The sequence below is a fragment of the Doryrhamphus excisus genome, chromosome 10 (genome assembly GCF_030265055.1).
Source record: "Doryrhamphus excisus isolate RoL2022-K1 chromosome 10, RoL_Dexc_1.0, whole genome shotgun sequence".
NCBI classification, from domain to species: domain Eukaryota; kingdom Metazoa; phylum Chordata; class Actinopteri; order Syngnathiformes; family Syngnathidae; genus Doryrhamphus; species Doryrhamphus excisus.
In genome coordinates this window covers 20,165,369-20,185,417 of record NC_080475.1, presented here as the reverse complement: position 1 = coordinate 20,185,417, position 20,049 = coordinate 20,165,369, and the positions used below count along the sequence as shown (strand labels likewise).

The following is a 20,049-nucleotide window of genomic DNA, read 5'->3' as shown; positions in this document are numbered from 1 at the left end:
TGAAGTTGTCCAAAGATTTGACAGTTTTATTGAGCGTTACAAACGATAGCATAACAACCTGATAATGGCAGAAAAATCATTGTACATTCAAGCTGAAGTTGGACAAACGAGAATAATAATCAGCATTCAGCAAAATGAGACTGCGGCGGTGTGGATGGAGAGTTTTTCTTCATTTTCATGTAAACGCTGTTGCATAACCTTTTTCCTGTCAGTCACCCTAAAGAAAAAGAGATTAAAAATAATAATTTTTTTAAAAAAACAAAATATGTACACACCAAACATGATTGATGATTGACTACACTGCTGATGGGGATGTCATACAACTTTGAGTCAAAAAAAAATCCAAACTATTCCTTTAAATGTTATAATTTTAACAATGCTAAAATTTCAGATAAGGAAGTTTGCGCATTTGGAAGCAAATCCTGAAAGTTTGGGATGAATGCTTGGTTTAAGAGAGGCTCCCTGTGACGTCACAGTGAGCCGGACTTCCTTATATGGGCATGCCAAGGTACGCCTGCCCACTACCCTGCTCAGCTGCACTCTTTTGTGGAAGATTTGACTGTGTTTATATTGTGTAAGTAAGCGGTTGTTTGTGTAGCATTATATAGTGTGCATACAGGGAGCTTCTATACAGTGTATATATAGTTACCATTTTATTGGCTAGCTAATGTGGATGCTGTGTGTCATGGTAGGGTCTGCTAGTGCAGCATTGACATCATCCCGCACCCCCACCATAAACCCCCTCCTGACCCAAAGGTTCTCCTTGACTAATCCCTTGTTTTCACCTTGAGAGACCACACCAAGTCCAGCTTGAGGGTCCACAGGATACCATACCGAGAGTCACACTGTTAATCATGTCATCCAGAGGCTGCGGTTCACACGTGGAATCACGGCGCTCCTTTCGTAATGTGATCTGACCGCACGTGTGCAGATGGAAATACACGTGTGAATGCATCACAACACATTGACGATGCATTCAAGATCAGTCATGGAGTGATTAACCCTTATTAATGCATGAGTGACTGGACCCTACACTCTTCCATAAGTGGGTCAAAAATTACCCATACTAGAATCAAGGCGTTTTTATGCCAATTTTCTTGGGGGAAGGCAGAGATCTTATCTGGCTTACAGCAATGCCCATATAAGGAAGTCTGCACTATTGTCTATTACACAACTCATTTATTTTTGACCTTACCTTTGAAGGTTAAGTGTTGCTTTATTTGCCCTTCTCCTTGTCAGCCTCCGCCAGAATAACCTCTGTTATAAAAAGAAACAGCATTTTAGTACATTTGGAATTCGGTTTAAAATATCATATGATGTGGTTTTCTTAACCCTTAGATGCATAAGTGGGGCAAAAATGACCCGGCAACGTTGTTTTCTTGAAATATCTTTGTAATTAAAATCATTTCATATTCCAGGTATTCCTCAAAAAACATGTTTTTGATATCATGCCATTCACATTTTAATAAATTTTTGTTTTTGTGTTACTACCCCAACCTTCCATAAGTGGGTCAAAAATGACCCGGTCAGGTTGTTTTCTTGAAATATCTTTGTAATTAAAATTTTTTATCATTTCATATTCCAGGTATTCCTGAAAAAAAACATGTTTTTGCTATCATATCAAATTTTTAACTTACCTTTTATACATTTTCAGAATTTTTTGTTTTTGTGTTACTACCCCAACCTTCCATAAGTGGGTCAAAAATGACCCGGTCAGGTTGTTTCCTTGAAATATTTTTGTAATTAAAATTTGTTATCATTTCATATTCCAGGTATTCTTCAAAAAACATGTTTTTGATATCATGCCATTCACATTTTTAACTTACCTTTTATACATTTTAAGAAATTTTTGTTTTTGTGTTACTACCCCAACCTTCCATAAGTGGGTCAAAAATGACCCGGTCAGGTTGTTTTCTTGAAATATCTTTGTAATGAACATTTTTTATCATTTCATATTCCATGTATTCCTCAAAAAACAAATTTTTGATATCATATCATTCACATTTTTAACTTACCTTTTATACATTTTAAGACATTTTAGTTTTTGTGTTACTACCCCAACCTTCCATAAGTGGGTCAAAAATGACCTGCATGCATTTTCTATGGAATCCAATAGGAACCTTTGATTCTTATCAACTCCTAAATATAATACTAAATATCATACAAGTGATTATTCCTATCCAAAATGGCAAAATTGGTATAAAAATGCATTAATTCTAGTATGGGTGATTTTTGACCCACTTATGGAAGAGTGTAGGGTCCACTCACTCGTGCATCTAAGGGTTAATTGACTTTTCTTTGCACGTACGTTTGACCTCCAGCTTGCAGGAGACGGCGGCTTCTCCTTGCTCGTTCTTCGCTCTGCACGTGTAGACTCCCCCATCAAAGCTGCAAGGCTTGCGGATCTCCAGGGAGCAAATTCCCTGGTTGGAGATCTGACGAAACTTGGGGTCATCACCAATGACCATCTTGTTTTTAAGCCACTCGATCTTAGGCTGAGAAGAAAGAACAAGAGTTAATTTATGAAGTCCCTGTCGGGATCTCACCCGACCAGTCGCCCCAGGAGCCCCCATCAGTCCTTGGAGAGGGTTGCTGTCCAGTACAGTGGGAGTCACTTGAAACTGTTCTTGACACCAGGAATGTACCACTCTGCATTTCCGTGTGCATTTTCTACTGGAAAGCCATAGTCAGGCTTCATGCATATTCAATTACGGCACAGCTGTCCCAAAAGGCTACAAAACGTTTATTTTTATTACAATTTATATTCATGCTGCACAATAATTCTGTCCTCCATACTATCTGTGCACCAGGAGCCACATACGTACAAGCTAACAAATGAGGAACCAGAAGATAACAGTCAAATGTTACCAAAGCGTGTAGTCCAAATAAGCACATTTTTAGCTCTAAAGCAAGGGTGGGCAAACTACGGCCCGGGGGCCACATCCGGCCCGCCAAGTGTTTGAATACGGCCCTCCCAATCTTTCCAAAGTATTTCATTTAAACTCAACATACAAGCTGGCATCATGGCCTGAGCCAACCTTTTGATGGTTTTATCAATTTCGTTTTTTGACATGGTCTGTTGTTTACAAAGTGCTCCTGAAAAAAGGGACACAAGCACATAATAATAATAATTATTATTATTATTATTATTAGAGTATTATAATTATTATTAGAAATATTATGATTATTATAATTATTATTAGAAATATTATGATTATTATAATTATTATATTAATGCTAATTATTATATTAATTATATATAATATTATTGTTATATTTGCATATTTTACATAATAATAATATAATAATAATTATTATATTATATTATTATTATTATTATTATATTATTTAATTTTATTGTAATTATTATAATATTTTATTATTTTTAAAATATTTAAATATAAATATAAAATAATAAATAATAATAGCAGATTGCATGACAATTTTACAGATACAATAATACCAGGTGGACTGTTACGTGTAAAATATATAGTCTGCCCCCCCCCCCCCCCCCCCCCCCGTAAATTTTGTCATATCAATGCGGCCCGCGAGTCAAAAAGTTTGCCCACCCCTGCTCTAAAGGAAAATAACATCCAAAAAATATGGAGCTATGACCCTTGACCCCGGCTTTCTGCAGCATGTGGTCATTGGTGGTCATTAGTGGGAATCCCGCTGTGACTGGCGGAGCGCTGACGAGGAACACGTACGTGCAGGCTCAACCTTTGACCTCAGCTACCGCTGCCATCTTGGTTCTAATATGTGTTATAATCTAGAGCACACGTGTCAAACATGAAATTGAATACAGGAATGAAAAATAAATAACTTTTCCGCATTTGGAAGTTTGGAATCGGTTGACTATGACTTCACAGTGACCGTTGTGAGAAGAATTTCTTCTACGGTCCAAGTACAAGCTAAGAGGCACCAACCAGAACAAACCAAATTCAAGGAAATATAGCTGGAATAGGTGCAGATTCTGGAAGATCTGCTGGTTATTGTGTGTCGTTACTCTATACGAGTCCACCACTCAATACAATAATAAGTCAATCTATTTAAACATCAAACCACAAAAAATAAATCAAATTGAATTTTTAAAAATATTTGGCTACGGTCGGGCCGTAGTTTGCCCACCCTGAGCTAGCGTTTTCGGAGAGCATTTACTGAGCATGCTAGGAAAGACGCCGTCAGGCACTGATAACCGTGCGACAGAGTAGTGACAAAAATAGCCCCCCCCCTTAGTAAAGTAACATCTCCACTTAACCATGACAGGACAACAAAGTATTCCGTTATCATTATGTTGTCCCTGCTGAGCTTCCATCACACTCTGACTCCATCTTTGTCGTAAGATAGGAGACCAGGCCTCTATATGCTTGGGGGGGATACCACCCCATGAAGTCCTATAAAAGGAATAAAATCCAGAAATTGCCCACAAGAATCATTTAGACCACGGGTCTCAAACACGCGGCACTAGTTCGATATGAAAGTTTAATGTTAGTGCGGCCCGCGCAAGTTTGATATGGATGCTGTATGGTATCATGTACCCAGAAAAAAATATTACGTTTGATTCATGTTCATGTTAAAGGTTAAATAACTGTTAATAGTTATCCTCCCTATCCGTGTGGAAGTGGTAAGTTTTTTGGCTATTTAAGTTGAAAGGAAATAACTTGAAGGCTACCGTTGAGGTCGCTGGCTCTCTAGTTTGCGAGTTAGCATGTGTCTCAAACACGCGGCCCGTGGGCCAAATGTGGCCCCGCAGGACACTAGTTTGAGGCCCCCGCCTTGATATGAAAGTTTAATGTTTAGTTTGATATGGATGCTGTATGGTATCATGTACCCAGAAAAAATGATTACGTTTGATTCATGTTCATGTTAAAGGTTAAATAACTGTTAATAGTTATCCTCCCTATCCGTGTGGAAGTGGTAAGTTTTTTGGCTATTTAAGTTGAAAGGAAATAACTTGAAGGCAACCGTTGAGGTCGCTGGCTCTCTAGTTTGCGAGTTAGCATGTGTCTCAAACACACGGCCCGTGGGCCAAATGTGGCCCCGCAGGACACTAGTTTGAGGCCCCCGCCTTGATATGAAAGTTTAATGTTTAGTTTGATATGGATGCTGTATGGTATCATGTACCCAGAAAAAAATTATTACGTTTGATTCATGTTCATGTTAAAGGTTAAATAACTGTTAATAGTTATCCTCCCTATCCGTGTGGAAGTGGTAAGTTTTTTGGCTATTTAAGTTGAAAGGAAATAACTCGAAGGCTACCGTTGAGGTGGCTAGCTCTCTAGTTTGCGAGTTAGCATGTGTCTCAAACACGCGGCCCGTGGGCCAAATGTGGCCCCGCAGGACACTAGTTTGAGGCCCCCGCCTTGATATGAAAGTTTAATGTTTAGTTTGATATGGATGCTGTATGGTATCATGTACCCAGAAAAAATTAGTAAAAACAAGTAAAAAGGCAAAAACTGGACCAAGTAAAAAGGCAAAAACATATCACTTCCATACGGAATGGGAGGTGGACTTTTTTTTCACAATGTCTTTTTCGAAGTGCGTTTGCCTCATATGCCATTCTACCATCGCAGTACCAAAGAAGGGAAATGTGGAGTAATGTGGAGGTAATTACAAAAAATGTTAATAGTTAATTATGTGTGTTTTGCAATATTGGCTCATTTGGTTATGTAAGGTACATCAACATACATTGTACGTACAAATAATCCTCAATACATTTGAAAATAAATAGATGTTTTGCATTTTTGTAGTGGGTAGATCATTTTGACTCGGTCATTTTAAAAGTAGCTCGCATGCTGAAAAAGTGTGAGCACCCCTGTTGTATGCGATGATTAAATTAAATTAAACGAGGATAGAAGAGAAAGACAGACTTGGTTAGAGGCTGACTGACCTTGGGACATCCACGAACGGAGCAGAGAAGCTTGGTGGTGTATCCAACAGTAGCCGCACGGTCATTGAGCGGTGTGGTGAATTTGGGCGCCTCGCTGAAGTCGTGCTCCGGGTACTCTGGTGGCTTGTACACAATGCCTGTGAACGCACAAAGACAAAATATCAATACAATACGAGTACAGAACCTTGACCACATGGAAAAATAATACACCTTCTGGAACAAAATGGGAATAAGTACCTGTCTTCTGGATTGTAGCCACGTCCTTCGTGACGGCACTTGACTCACTCACGCCCACTTTGTTCACGGAAAAAACTCTGAAGGAATACGAGTTTCCCATGATGAGGTCAGAGACGGTGGCAGAGAGCCTGTGGTAGTGTTCCAGCACCGTGAACCAATCCTGGGGGGAACGGGATGACGTGGAGTCGTTACATCAACACACTTCCAATGAGGGGCTGCACGGTGGACGAGCGGTTAGCGCGCAGACCTCACAGCTAGGAGACCCGAGTTCTAATCCCACCTTTACAATTAAAATAATTCAGCAAAATTTTCCTCCAAAAAGTTCCTCCATGGCTGCACGATGGTCGAGTGGTTAGCGCGCACGCCACACAGCCAGGGGACCCAAGTTCAATTCCATTCTCGGCCATATCTGTGTGGAGTTTGCATGTTCTCCCAGTGCATGCGTGGGTTTTTATCCGGGTACTCCGGTTTCCTCCCACATTCCAAAAACATGCTAGGTTAATTAGCGACTCCAAATTGTCCATAGGTATGAATGTGAGTGTGAATGGTTGTTTGTCTATATGTGCCTTGTGATTGGCTGGCGACCAGTCCAGGGTGTACCTCTTGCCCAAAGACAGCTGGGATAGGCTCCAGCACCCCCGTGACCCTCGTCAGGAAATGCGGTAGAAAATGAATAAATGCATGAATCCTACTTGGTTGCACAGTGGTCGAGTGGTTAGCGCGCAGACCTCACAGCTAGAAGACTCGAGTTCAATCCCACCCTCGGCCATCTCTGTGTGGAGTTTGCATGTTCTCCCCGTGCATGCGTGGGTTTTCTCCGGGTACTCCGGTTTCCTCCCACATTCCAAAAACATGCTAGGTTAATTAGCGACTCCAAATTGTCCATAGGTATGAATGTGAGTGTGAATGGTTGTTTGTCTATATGTGCCCTGTGATTGGCTGGCGACCAGTCCAGGGTGGACCCCGCCTCTCGCCTGAAGACAGCTGGGATAGTCCAGCACCCCCATGACCCTCGTGAGGAAAAGCGGTAGAAAATGAATAAATTAATGAATCCTACTTGGTTGCACAGCGGTCGAGTGGTTAGCGCACAGACCTCACAGCTAGAAGACTTGAGTTCAATCCCACCCTCGGCCATCTCTGTGTGGAGTTTGCATGTTCACCCCGTGCATGCGTGGGTTTTCTCCGGGTACTCCGGTTTCCTCCCACGTTCCAAAAACATGCTAGGTTAATTAGCCACTCCAAATTGTCCATAGGTATGAATGTGAGTGTGAATGGTTGTTTGTCTATATGTTTGCAGATATGTCAGCCAATACCGGGAAATGGCATCATTACTACTATTATCTGGTGACAGGAAGTAACAATAGCAAGTCACGTGTGAGCTCATACCCCAGTCTTCCTGTCCGCCTTCTGGACTATGTACCCAGTGATCTCTGCGTTGCCGTTGTCCTTGGGAGGCGTCCATTCCAGTGCGGCATTGAAACCCCAGCAGTCCACCAGCTTAACGCTAGCAGGAGGACCAGGCAGCTCTGTGGGTTGAGAATACGACGTATATTGGGGGGGGGGGGGACATTATGACAGGGGGTCATGAAGGTTTGGGAACCACTGGTTTAGCATATTGCCGAGACCTACAGTACAGTCTAGGACAGGGGTCTCAAACACGCGGCCCGCGGGCCAAATGTGGCCCGCAGGACACTAGTTTGAGGCCCCCGCCTTGATAAGAAAGTTTAATGTTAGCGCGGCCCGCGCAAGTTTGATATGGATGCTGTATGGTATCATGTACCCAGAAAAAAATATTACGTTTGATTCATGTTCATGTTAAAGGTTAAATAACTGTTAATAGTTATCCTCCCTATCCGTGTGGAAGTGGTAAGTTTTTGGCTATTTAAGTTGAAAAGAAATAACTTGAAGGCTACCGTTTTGGGTCGCTAGCTCTCTAGTTTGCGAGTTAGCATGTGTCTCAAACACACGGCCCGCGGGCCAAATGTGGCCCGCAGGACACCAGTTTGAGGCCCCCGCCTTGATATGAAAGTTTAACGTTAGTGCGGCCCGCGCAAGTTTGATATGGATGCTGTATGGTATCATGTACCCAGAAAAAATTATTAGGTTTGATTCATGTTCATGTTAAAGGTTAAATAACTGTTAATAGTTATCCTCCCTATCCGTGTGGAAGTGGTAAGTTTTTGGCTGTTTAAGTTGAAAGGAAATAACTCGAAGGCTACCGTTTAGGTCGCTAGCTCTCTAGTTTGCGAGTTAGCATGTGTCTCAAGACCCTGCAGTTGCGCAATATGTTGTAAATAAAGAGTATAAATGTGACTATAGTTGTGTTTTGTCATGTCTACAGGGCTCTAATAATGCTTTGTTCATTTTAATCTGAAACTAAATAATTTGTCTACCAACCAATTATATGTGGTTTATTAAGTTTTTATTATTTGCCGTTTTATTATTATTATTATATTTATTTATTACTGATTGATTGATTTTCTTTATTCTTGATTTTTTAATTTATTTTTCATCTTATTTTGTGCAGAAAAATAAAAATTAAGATATTTGAGAACAGTGGAATGTTTTATCAGAGCTTTTATTGTAGAAAATCGAAATCAAAGCAAAGTTTATTAATTTTTCTGTTTTTAATAAATGCGTTTTTTTGTTTTTTTTTGGAAAACCTGATGCGGCCCAGTCTCACCCAGACCCTAGCTCCAGTGGCTCCCAAGTAAATTGAGTTTGAGACCCCTAGTCTAGGACAATGGACGCTGTTGTTAGCAGTGTTAGCAATGTATGTTAGCAAGCACTTTGGTTACTTTTGGAACAAACCAAGTCATGTGACATTTATGTACGTGTGTTAACAAGTCCCAATATGTCAATGTGTGAATTTGCCAATGCGCCAACGTGTATGCACCGTGTGCACCTCACCGACAATCTGAAGGGTGATGGCGGCTTTGTCTTCAAAGCTGTCCACCTTGACGGTCATCTCGTAAACACCCGAGTCCTCCCTCTGGGAACCACGAATAAATAGGATGCTGTCCTTGTCAGTGTTCCTGATGTTGACCCTCTTGGGGCTCAAAGGCTGACCGTCCTTCAGCCAGGACACCGCAGGTTTGGGCTTTCCCTAAATGTACGAATAAATAAAATCAATTAAAACATGTCGGGTAGTTAATTACAGTATTTTTAGTGTGAAATTTTAACTCACAAGGAACGGGATGACCAGGTTGATTTGCTCTCCGACTTGTTTGACAAAGCGGTTGCGGAGATTGCGAGGTACTTTGATTTTTGGACGGGCTGCAAGACAAAGTCGAGTTTATCTTCTGCTCATTCCTCATTCGGTTTTATTGCTCAGCTCCCATTTGGACGCCCACACTCTGCTTGTCCCGTTAGCGATAGCTAATGTGTGAGTCAACTAGAGGTGAGGTGTATTTTTACAGCGAGGGGTGATTGTACGCACTCACGCAACACTTCCACACATTCTATTTACATCGCCTGAAGGAGTCTTTCTCTTCAGGGGTCAAATCAATCTCCTCCGTGCAACCCTGTCTTCTTCTTCTGTCTCTCTCACACCGACTACCCTTCACTACATCGATAAACCTCCTCTTGGTATTCCTCTACGCCTCCTACCTGGCAGCTATAAACACATGGACGTGTCCGAACCATCTCAGTCTCTCTGACTTCATCTCCAAGGCTTCTGACATGTAATGTCCCTCTGATGTACTCGTTCCTGATCCTATCCATCCTGGTCACTCCCATAAGAACTTCAGCATCCTCATCTCTGCTACCTCCACTTCCCAACCATCTCTGTCTGGTCTCTCTGACTTCATCTCCAAGGCTTCTGACATGTAATGTCCCTCTGATGTACTCGTTCCTGATCCTATCCATCCTGGTCACTCCCATAAGAACTTCAGCATCCTCATCTCTGCTACCTCCACTTCCCAACCATCTCAGTCTGGTCTTTCTGACTTCATCTCCACAGCCTCTAACATGTAATGTTCCTCTGATGTACTCTTTCCTGATCCTATCCATCCTGGTCACTCCCATAAGAACTTCAGCATCCTCATCTCTGCTACCTCCACTTCCCAGCCATCTCAGTCTGGTCTCTCTGACACGTAATGTCCCTCTGATGTACTCGTTCCTGATCCTATCCATCCTGGTCACTCCCATAAGAACTTCAGCATCCTCATCTCTGCTACCTCCACTTCCCAACCATCTCAGTCTGGTCTTTCTGACTTCATCTCCAAGGCTTCTGACATGTAATGTCCCTCTGATGTACTCGTTCCTGATCCTATCCATCCTGGTCACTCCCATAAGAACTTCAGCATCCTCATCTCTGCTACCTCCACTTCGCAACCATCTGAGTCTGGTCTTTCTGACTTCATCTCTAAGGCCTCTAACATGTAATGTCCCTCTGATGTACTCGTTCCTGATCCTATCCATCCTGGTCACTCCCATAAGAACTTCAGCATCCTCATCTCTGCTACCTCCACTTCCCAACCATCTCAGTCTGGTCTTTCTGACTTCATCTCCAAGGCCTCTAACATGTAATGTCCCTCCTTGATGTACTCCTTCCTGATCCTATCCATCCCGGTCACTCCCTATGTGAACCTCAGCATCCTCATCTCTGCTACCTCCACTTCCCCACCATCTCAGTCTGGTCTCTCTGACTTCATCTCCAAGGCCTCTAACATGTAATGTCCCTCTGATGTACTCGTTCCTGATCCTATCCATCCTGGTCAGTCCCATAAGAACTTCAGCATCCTCATCTCTGCTACCTCCACTTCGCAACCATCTCAGTCTGGTCTCTCTGACTTCATCTCCACAGCCTCTAACATGTAATGTTCCTCTGATGTACTCGTTCCTGATCCTATCCATCCTGGTCACTCCCATAAGAACTTCAGCATCCTCATCTCTGCTACCTCCACTTCCCAACCATCTCAGTCTGGTCTTTCTGACTTCATCTCCACAGCCTCTAACATGTAATGTTCCTCTGATGTACTCCTTCCTGATCCTATCCATCCTGGTCACTCCCATAAGAACTTCAGCATCCTCATCTCTGCTACCTCCACTTCCCAACCATCTCAGTCTGGTCTCTCTGACTTCATCTCCACGGCCTCTAACATGTAATGTCCCTCTGATGTACTCGTTCCTGATCCTATCCATCCTGGTCACTCCCATAAGAACTTCAGCATCCTCATCTCTGCTACCTCCACTTCCCAACCATCTCAGTCTGGTCTCTCTGACTTCATCTCCAAGGCCTCTAACATGTAATGTTCCTCTGATGTACTCCTTCCTGATCCTATCCATCCTGGTCACTCCCATAAGAACTTCAGCATCCTCATCTCTGCTACCTCCACTTCGCAACCATCTGAGTCTGGTCTTTCTGACTTCATCTCCAAGGCCTCTAACATGTAATGTCCCTCCTTGATGTACTCCTTCCTGATCCTATCCATCCCGGTCACTCCCAATGTGAACCTCAGCATCCTCGTCTCTGCTACCTCCAGTTCTGCCTCAGTGGCACTGTCTCTAGACCAAACAACATGGCCGTAACCAGCAGAAGCATGATGTTTATAATAAAGTATTTAATATACTGTAATGCCTTGAAAAGAACTGTTTTAAATCGTCAAAATATGACAAGATACTGTCGTTAACTATTACACGTTATCGTCAGTGTACATGTACATATGCTAAAGCATGATCACAGCCAATATTTCCAACCATGCATCGTTGTTGGAGGTTTTCTTTAGATGGCTTCACAGCCAAAATATGTGCACCTCAATGACAGCATTGTAAGCTAGCTCAAATAAACTCGTTCACTGAAAAATAAAATATATGTTCATGTTTCATATTAGGATTGTGAATGATGTTCAAAATTCAATGCAGTTCCCCTTTAAGAGAGTGTTTTCAAATGTGGAAAAAAAGAAGATGCAAATTTACCACATCCACACCAAACGGGAGGGAGTTTTCAGTATGTCTTGTCGGACATGCTATATTAAGGTTATCTAATCTAATGTCACGTCTCATCAGTGCCACATTAGTAACACCTAGTGGCCTGAATACTACATATAACTTGCCTACATGTAACATTCCATTTGCCTCCGCTTATCCGGGTCAGGGTAATGGGGGCAGCAGTCTCAGCAGGGAAGCCCAGACTTCCCTGTCCCAGGCCACCTCTTCCAGCTCCACCGGCAAACCAGCTGTGGGACATAATCCCTCCACCAGTCTGCTCTGGTGTCTTCTCTTAGCTGGGCATGCCCAGACCACCTCACTAGGGAGCCGTTTCGGGAGGTCCTGGTGCCAAGTGCACCGCCACCCGATGCAAAGCTTATTAAATCCTACCCCTCCATCTGGTACTTTTACAATCAGTAACTGTTACATTTGTTCACTTCCTGCTTTCCATCATACAGTTGAAGGTTTTTTGTGTTTTTTTCCTAATATACATATATATACTACATATATATATATAGTTTCTAATATAATTTAATTTTTTAATTATTTATTTTGTAATTTTTTTAACATTTTTATTTTTTTAATTTTTATTTTAATTTTTTTTTTATTTTGGTATGGATTAGATTACAATTGAGTGCATCCCATAATCAGTTCCCAGTTCCACATGTCCAAAAGGAGTAGGAAGAAGCAAAGCTTATTAAATCCTACCCCTCCATCTGGTACTTTTACAATCAGTAACTGTTACATTTGTTCACTTCCTGCTTTCTATAATACAGTTTAAGGTTTTTTTTTTGTTTTTTTTTTAAATAATGCACCTCATACGAGGTGATATGACGTTAGATGTATGACGTTTTTTTTATCACTTTAACGCAATTACTCCAAAAAAACATATTTGATGATCACTGCACTAACGCAAAGTGGAGTACCTTGTCAGAGAAGATGACCCTGCTGTAAGTCGGACAGCTCTCAAAATAGTTTTGGAAATGAGACAGACCTAAATGACACCAGCATTTGATCCCTGCTGTCATTCAAATACAGCGGGAGGACGATGTCATCACTTTTCCCTCACTCAAGTGACGTCATGGAGAGTTACACAAAACTGCTGTGACTGGGAGACGTTGAACTGATCGGGGTTTAGTTGTACATCGCCCGATGACTTGGTTTAGGCCGACAGCGTCCCTTCCATGTTTTACATAAGCAGCACATTGGTTGACGAGATATATAAAACTAGCGACCGCTGGCTCCTCGTGTCCTCCGACCTGTCAACATCTTGTCCATCCGACTCCTTCTAGCGTCTCAGTTGAATCTCACACAATTCCTGACAACAATTTGGCTCATCTGTCGGACTCATCCGCCCCCCTCCTGTTACGGAATCAGCTTCTGAAACCACAACCACGAGGTCCATCTCCACTTTTGGATCTAACACAAATCCCTGCACTTCAACTAACTTCCTAACGTCCACGAGATGTCTTTCAATGTGTCTCAATTAGAAGCTTTCAATGTATGTAGAACATATAGATTCGATGAAATGAAGTACTTGTGACCGATGTGCGGTGAGGACAGCGTCGCTCAAGCACAGCTGAATTTAACTCCCACAAGCCGCCCGCAATCCATCAATTAGGCTCGTGTTTCGGAGCAGGTCTGGTGGCAGGAGTGCATCTGTTCACTAAAAAGTTCCTGTTTGTTTGCAGATACTCGAAGCCCAACCAGGAAATATACGCTAAGAGACGGTAAGCTGTCCTTCAGTGGGACAAGTTAACGCGGCCGTCGCTTAACTGACAGCACATCCAACGGAAATGATCTGGCGGGGATATCGTGTTAAAATGCGGTGAGTTTTTGGAGGGCCGGGGATCATCAGTCAAAACGGGATCTGTTCCGGAATCGGCAGCATAGAACCCTGATCGCCGCATGCCGGTTATGAACGCGGAGGCAAAAATTGTGGTGTGAAACGTAATCCTAAACCAAAAAACACGCTGACCGGAGCACATGCTAACCGATGTTCCACTGTATGCTAACGAGCGCCTTCAATAGAAAGTCAATGACGGTGAAACAAAGTGGTTAATTAATTGACAATAAAAGCACAAATACTGCGGATTTCCGAAAACAACATATGGAATGATACAGCGCTCTACAAGAAGCAATGAAGTCTGTAAAATTAAATAATTAAAAAAATAAAAAAAAATGAAAAAAATGTTACAACTATAAATGATGAAAATGGTAATATTAATGATGATTATAATAATGGTGATAACAATAACAATAATAATGGTAATAGTGATAAAGATTATAACAATAATGATAATGATAATAATAATAATATTACAATGATAATAATAACAGGAGAAAACAAGACTGGTAGTTGAATACGCATGTAAATAATGGAAAGTTATATTTTGATTGATGTAAGAAACGCACTGTAATGTTTCATATATTTGCCCAAATAAAATAAAATAAAATAATAAATAAAATAAAATAAAATAAAATAAAATAAAATAAAATAAAATAAAATAAAATAAAATAAAATAAAATAAAATTAAATAAAATAAAATTAAATTAAATTAAATTAAATTAAATTAAATTAAATTAAATTAAATTAAATTAAATTAAATTAAATTAAATTAAGGATACATGTTGTATTTTCCAGCCATGTTGATGTAACTCAACAATAGAAAAAAATTTTTTTTTTTGTTTTTTTTGCATCACAATTAATATATTCACACAGGACGAGTCATCCCAACACAATTGTGGTCCCGTCTACCCCCAAAAGTCAAGAACATGCAAAGGTAACGTGCAAGTAAACCTACACTGATGTCTGGAGGTGCAAAGCACCCTGATCTGAACACATGGCATCATGAATCTAGCACATGACGACGGTTTAAAACCATCACATTTGATGACATGAACCACGCTGGCTCTACTTTATCTTAAATGCCATCTTGACACCGGGCACAGCAAAAAATTTCAACGGGATGAAAACTCCATCGCTATTAATAAGGAGGAAGTATGTGCGGGTACTTGTATGTTACTTAAGACAAGAGAGACAAGTGTGATTCATTGCTAACGAAAGGTCCTGTCAGCACCATCTTGGATTAATGTACGTCCATCTGTGCGGTCCATCTCGAGCTTCAACAGCCGTCTACTAAGGCTGGGCGATATGAACCAAAAACCCGCATCCCGATATATTTAGGTTGAACATCTATATCCGATATATATCCAGATGACATTCCTCATATTGAAGTTTTAAGGTGGTGAAAATTATTTGAAATGACCCGCCTCCATTCAAGATTAGTATTTTCAAAAAAGGACACTCAATGAAAACTAGTATACTTTATATCAGGGGTCTCAAACATGCGGCCCGCGGGCCAAATGTGGCCCGCAGGACACTAGTTTGAGGCCCCCGCCTTGATATGAAAGTTTGATATGGATGCTGTATGGTATCATGTACCCAGAAAAAATTATTACGTTTGATTCATGTTCATGTTAAAGGTTAAATAACTGTTAATAGTTATCCTCCCTATCCGTGTGGAAGTGGTAAGTTTTGGGCTATTTAAGTTGAAAGGAAATAACTTGAAGGCTACCGTTTAGGTCGCTAGCTCTCTAGTTTGCGAGTTAGCATGTGTCCCGAGACCCTGCAGTTGCGCAATATGTTGTAAATAAAAAGAGTATAAATGTGACTATAGTTGTGTTTTGTCATGTCTACAGGGCTCTAATAATGCTATTTGCCGTTTTATTATTATTATTATTATATTTATTTATTTATTACTGATTGATTTTCTTTATTCTTGATTTGTTTATTTATTTTTCATCTTATTTTGTGTAGAAAAATAAAAAGTAAGATATTTGAGAACAGTGGAATGTTTTATCAGAGCTTTTATTGTGGAAAATTGGAACCAAAGCGAAGTTTTTTAAATTTTTTTGTCATTGTTTTTTTTTTGTTCATGTTTTATCAGAGCTTTTCTTGTAGAAATTTTTTTTTTTTTAATAAATGCGTTTTTTTTTTTTCTTTGGAAAACCTGATGCGGCCCAGTCTCACCCAGACCCGAGCTCCAGTGGCCCCCAAGTAAATTGAGTTTGAGACCCCTGCTTTATATAATAATATCAACTTTTCCACGCAATTCTTTCAAAATTATTACTCAGGCATTTTTGGCTGCTACTCACCGACAACATCCCGGACTGGCACGGCCTGGGCGAGCGTGCCAGGTTCACTGCGACCGCCGGCGTTGACAGCCACCACACGCACAAGTAGCATATCCCCTGCTGTCAGGTCCTTGATGCAGTAGCAGTTAGCCATGGTCAGCTCCTGGTTAGCCACCACCCAGTCTGTTGCTGCAGGGTAACCACGGTTATGTTGTATTAAAGGAGTAATAAATAGAATCATCAATTTATGCCACTTAGATTAATGAGTATAATTTGTTTTTACTGCCTGTCGACATGTGTTTACAAACAACATAAGGATGACTTCAGCAGTCATGATGAAATGTCAGGAGGCATGTTGTCATCCGAGCAAAATGAGCACATCTAAATGTGGTGTCAGGAGGTACAAAGACAGCCGGCAAACTGCTGCCCGCCGCTTATGGCCCCTACGCGGCTACGAGTGGATCTGACCTCGTGACACCCGCGGGGACAGGTGTGGCACGGAGCGTGTGGGCGGGTTTACTTCCGTCCTTGCAGTACTCAACGGTGTATCCATCCAGGCCGGAGTCCCCGATGGCGTTTGGCGTCTTCCACTTGATGGTGAGGCTGGAGTCGTTGACATCTTCTACGCATACTTCTAATGGAGCACTGGTGGGAACTGCGGATAAGCATTTCCATGAATGGGAAGAATTTGTTTTTTTTTTAAAAAACATAGAAAAAACCAGAGAGTGCTAAGATATGTGCATGAAATCCTAACATATAAAATAATAACAAAAGTACATATTTGTGTATATGCAGGGGTCGGCAACCTTTACTATGAAAAGAGCCATTTCACCCACTTGCCCACTAAAGAAAAATAGCCTGGAGCCGCAAAACGTTGTATGTTTAAAACAACATTGGAGGGGAAAAAAAAGACGAGTTGGAGTACTCTTGCTAGTACTGGAGATAAACTTTTGTTTTTAAATGAGCTCTAATTTATTTTTTAGAATCGTCAAATAACTCATTAATAATAATTAATAACTCAAATAACTCAAAGTATTACTCATTTCCCTTCATGTTAACCTGTCAGAGAGAACTGGATAGCATCCTGTCTGCTCATTCAGTCACCAGTCAGAACTCAGTCAGGATGCATTCATGGTCTCACACAAAGTTGGATTTTTGTAAACTCATAACAAAGACGTGCATTTTCACCACACGGGTGCTAAAAAATATTCAAGCATTGCAAAGGGAGCCACAACAAAGAGGCTGGAGAGCCACATGCGGCTCTGGAGCCGCGGGTTGCTGACCCCTGGTGTATATGGATTCATTACCTGGTGTTGTCAAAGTACTTATTATGCTTTTCCAACTTTTATGACTTATAAATGTTATTCCAGTGTTGCATTCTCACGTTAAACGATACTAAAGCGTCAGATAATGTCGTTAGCATAACGAGCCCGTAAGATGTTTCGGATGTCTTTGACATCAACGCAATCCGAACTTCCTTAGATGGGCTGCAGATTGCCTGCGCTCAGTAAACACGGACCTACGTATCCAGAAGTCCTCGGGAGCATTTGGGAGTGTACGTAGATTGAACACACCTACCTAAATTAAATAGACTTGGAAGCAGGAAGTTGGAATGAAGGGTAGGTGCAGAATCTGGAAGATCTCGAAAGCTTTCTGTGCGGGTTATTGTATGTAGCTGCTCTACAGGAGTTCGCCTTTAGGACAAAAAAAATGCATGCCACATTACCTGCAGGAGATGGAGGTGCCGGGGCTTCGGGTGGCTCCTCAACTTGAGCACCGTCAGCTGGTGACGGAAAAAGATGGATGTTACCGTTGCTATGGATACAAGCTACAGCATGTATTGTCGATAAAGCAATGGCCACGTATTTTGTGACCTCTCGTCGTTTTTACCGTCAGTAGCGGGAACGTCTGCGGCAGCTGCAGCAGCATCGCATTCAGCAGCTAGCATGGAAAAGCACGTCGATTAGCAGCAGCTTAGGACACTGGGAATTCCGGCATAGCAGGTAGCTAATATTTTGCACTGTTGTAAACATCCAAATAACACTTAATCCCATCTATCTATATTTTTGTGGTACAGTTTCTCACAAATGTGAGTATACCCTCATGTTTTATTACAGTATATATTCTCAATGGATATTACTAGTAGTAATGAAATTAATTAATGCTAAACTAAGCATTTCCTAGCATTAAAAAATGCAAATTTAACCAAAAATAAGAATATAAGGCATTCAGAAAATGCATTCAAAGAGGTGATATGTAGCATCCTAAACTGAAACTCAACTCTGAACCCCCGACATCACTTCCCCATAAAACATTTACAGCAACACATGAGCACTAATCTTATTTATGTCTTAAATTTATTATTTTTTATTAGATTAGATTATGTCTACTGTTGGGTAATACGGCTGTAATGGCAACTATAGGGGTTTTATTTAATGTCTACTATTTAATGTCTATTTAATGTGGCTCTATAATGTTTAAAAAACATATTTAGGGCAAACATTATAATTTATCATTAAAAATAGTGGTTAATTTGGCCCTAAAATAATGTTGATAATAATATTGTTTATATAATAATTTGGGGGAAATGCACCGGTATTGTTTTGTGACTAAGTTAAATTTAAAAGTCTGTTTCATATGTTTTTTCATTGTAGTTTTTTAAAAATAATGTAAAAAAAAATCTCATCTCGTAGACCTGTATCGTCTCGTCTCGTGAACTGTCTTGAGTCTCTCGTGACAGCCTTGGTTATCGTCAAAAGTACGTCAAAGTTAAGTATTAGTATTTTAAATTGCGTCAGTACAATGTTTATTCCTACTACACGACTATACTCCATTTCCACTTTACCTGGGGTGCTTCCTTCCGGATTATTCTCAGGAGGGGCGGCGGGCGGTGCTTCGCCCTCGGCAGCCGATGGAGCCTCCACCGGATCGGGTTTATCACTGTGTGCGGGCTTGCCTGGCATGGTGCTGGGAGACGGCCAATCCTTAGGATGAATGGTGTCTGGAGGGTAGGGGGTCATTTATGATGAGGTTTGGGGGGCCTGAGAACGACTCCACCCATTCCCATATCGGATGGAAGAGGCGGTGGGATCGATCCTGACATCAACTGTATCTATAGCAAGGGTGGAAACAGGATTGGATCGATTCGAGCGTGATTCGATCGATATTTTTCATTTATCTTGTGTTTATTTTTAAAATACATGTTGCTGTTGTCATATTCAGACATTATATTATATAATAGTATATATAGTGTATCCTTTGGTCCATTTTTAAATGGAAATTTCACCGAAAACACATCTCATTCATAATTGTCAGTAAAAATGTATATAAATATAAAATAAAAACAAATACAGCATACATGTAGAACTATTTTTACATTATTTTTACATTTACATGTAGTCAATATTAAGGCTTCTGGAACATTCTTAACCCGTTTACATGCCTGAGCTAACAGGGTTATTCCTGCATACATGCTAACTGTAAACAAACGAATCCCCATCCAAATAGCGACGCACGGACAACGTCATGACACGTCATTTCCGCTTCTTCTTCCTGTATATGAAAACAACAACAGCAATATGAACAACCCCGTACCGGACCCGGCACCGGTAGTACCTCTTAGCTCCAAAAATGTACACTTATGCGTGCCGCCATGTTTTTAAATTTAATACTTCCTGTTAAAGTCCCAAGATTCATTTCGAATGGAGCATGCGCAGAACACACATCAATACTACTTTGGATTGGGATATCCCGATAGGAAAAGGAGCAACCTCGAGCTAATATTGGGATTGATATAAACCGGAATATGAGCATATTCAGTTTATTTCAGTTATTATTGGCTTGTTCGTACATTG

General features: G+C 40.9%; 2 protein-coding genes across 2 annotated transcripts in view; both read right to left on the bottom strand.

Annotated features, from left to right (window-relative positions):
• The window catches only part of LOC131136858 (carcinoembryonic antigen-related cell adhesion molecule 5-like), a 36,915-nt gene extending 35,960 nt beyond the window's left edge, over positions 1–955 (bottom strand). The window contains exons 1-2 of the mRNA XM_058084151.1: positions 835–955; positions 733–785 (exon numbers count right to left, since the gene is read on the bottom strand). Coding sequence (XP_057940134.1) covers positions 733–785; positions 835–955 — 174 coding nt within the window. The remainder of the gene's footprint in view (positions 1–732; positions 786–834) is intronic.
• On the bottom strand, positions 40–19,993 carry LOC131136705 (myosin-binding protein H-like). Its single transcript, XM_058083878.1, has 14 exons — positions 19,790–19,993; positions 19,041–19,307; positions 18,086–18,136; positions 17,922–17,978; positions 16,716–16,850; positions 16,217–16,384; positions 9,315–9,403; positions 9,038–9,233; positions 7,514–7,653; positions 6,128–6,287; positions 5,891–6,027; positions 2,309–2,495; positions 1,196–1,257; positions 40–217 (listed from the first exon to the last, which is right to left on the bottom strand). Exons 2-13 carry the CDS (start codon positions 19,213–19,215, stop codon positions 1,217–1,219), a joined length of 1,536 nt encoding a protein of 511 aa, XP_057939861.1. The 5' UTR covers positions 19,216–19,307; positions 19,790–19,993; the 3' UTR covers positions 40–217; positions 1,196–1,216.
• Between the last annotated feature and the right edge of the window lie 56 nt (positions 19,994–20,049).